The sequence below is a fragment of the Bombus impatiens genome, unplaced genomic scaffold (genome assembly GCF_000188095.3).
Source record: "Bombus impatiens unplaced genomic scaffold, BIMP_2.2 scf_2118, whole genome shotgun sequence".
NCBI lineage: Eukaryota > Metazoa > Arthropoda > Insecta > Hymenoptera > Apidae > Bombus > Bombus impatiens.
The window spans coordinates 1-1,770 of NT_178537.1; the positions used below are offsets into that span (position 1 = coordinate 1).

A 1,770-nucleotide genomic window follows, 5' to 3' on the forward strand; every position below is an offset into this window, starting at 1 on the left:
ATTTCATACAAATTAACGAATTTGTGATCAATCTATGTTTTTATTTTAATTACTTACCAACTTTCTCTCGGAGAGTCATTTCATTACTATTATCTTCACTATTGGATCTCTTCGGACTCCCATTTGCAATTACTATCGGTACCTGAAATAATTATAATGTACATAAGTATATATTGGAATTATTAATTATACACATTGTTAATTATATATATTGTTCAGGATTTAAGTTTTTGTACTTACTTCTGCAGGAGTTTCATATATCTTATGGCCTATTACTTTATTAACATATTCCCAGCCCCGTACTGCTAATAAATAACAACAGCTGGGAGACAAAATTGCATGCTCTTCCCATGGAACTTCTTCTACTCTCCAATTTCCTATATCAATCCCACAATGGTAACAGGTAGTGAAATCATCTACTCCGGCGTAGTAGAATCCTGCATCGGCTAAATCTTCTCTTGTCTGTTTCATATATGTAGGCCATGATTCGAACGAATTTAGTCTGGATTCGTAAGTAGCATAATCCAAATTTTCTGGATTCTTAACATCTTGTAGTCCCAAACGGCTAAGTTCGTATGGCGTTGGGTACCTTAATTGTCGCAAAAATTGATGCTTATTAAAATCAAATGACTCAAGATATTGTAAACCATAACGACAAGTTATATTTCTATTTCTTCGTTTTGTCAGTAGAACTTCATCAGGATCTACTCCAACTGGTACATTATCACATTGTTCGTTGCGGATAAATCTGCACTCTGGAGAACATATCTCATGAACCTGCATTGGAATATGCTCGTCTGTCCAGCCATGTGCCGTCAATTGACATTCAAAGCATCTCACTCTATCTATTTCACCCGTATAATAGAATCCTGCAGCTGCAAGACTGACAGGGTCAACGGAAGATTTAGGCCAACTTCGAAAACTCCAACGTCTGCTTGCTTCAAAGCGATAATCATCGTCATTTTCTTCGATGCCATGTGAGGTGGATGGGACCGGCGACACTGACACCGTCGACTGTATCGGTGATGTTGAATCAATCACACTTGCTGAAGATCCCGATGGTACGGCAAACTCATCCGCCGATATTGAATCAACCGGCAAAGTCGAATTAGCATCTTCGTTTGCAGACGTGTCTGCCCCATGTCCCATAAAGTATTCGAAGTAATTCGTAGGAAACATTTTATCTATATGGCAATGTAATGCACTTTCGAACCTATTTAAAAGAAAAAGAATCTGAAATATCTACTAATTGTAAATGACTTAAGAAATATTGTACGTGTACAATTGATCAAACAGAAATATATTACAGACAACACTTACGAATATCAGATGCCGACGTTCCGTTTCAACAGCACCCCAACTCTTCAAATGGAATCTTGACAAATATTTGATATCTTAGTCTTGTATATTTTATATTTTGAGATTTACCAAAACTGCGCAATCGTACGAACAAGCCACACAAACTCTTCGACCGTCAGTCTAATACTGAATCTTGCTGCTGGTACGTACCGGGAAGCTACTACCTGTTTGCTACAAATCTTATCCCTACCCACAGTACCCGGCAGCAATGGACTCCTTCGATGCACTACAAGGCATCCACTGTACAGAGTGGGCATGTTGTCGACCAATCAAATTTCACCGATGCTCCGCCCCTTACTGAACTGTACTGCACTGTGTAAAATGAAGGACGCTTGCTAGGTACAACGTGAAAGTATATCTCTTATTCACTCACCTCCGAAAATTATGCCGTTTTTGAAGGAATTCTTATTT

The 1,770-nt window shown here is 38.4% G+C and overlaps 1 protein-coding gene across 1 annotated transcript; it reads right to left on the minus strand.

Moving 5' to 3' along the window:
• Window positions 1–197: 197 nt before the first annotated feature.
• Window positions 198–1,616, minus strand: LOC105681794 (E3 ubiquitin-protein ligase XIAP-like). The gene is made up of 2 exons (XM_024371816.2): window positions 1,510–1,616; window positions 198–1,213 (listed from the first exon to the last, which is right to left on the minus strand). Exons 1-2 carry the CDS (start codon window positions 1,614–1,616, stop codon window positions 223–225), a joined length of 1,098 nt encoding a protein of 365 aa, XP_024227584.1. The 3' UTR covers window positions 198–222.
• Window positions 1,617–1,770: the final 154 nt, after the last annotated feature.

Bases quoted from the DNA above. Each gene is read 5' to 3' on its own strand.
- LOC105681794 (XM_024371816.2), bottom strand. From the start codon at position 1,616: ATGCCCACTCTGTACAGTGGATGCCTTGTAGTGCATCGAAGGAGTCCA. The intron at 1,214-1,509 runs GTACGTACCAGC...TCTTTTAAATAG, and splicing joins AAACAGGTAGTAGCTTCCCG to GTTCGAAAGTGCATTACATT.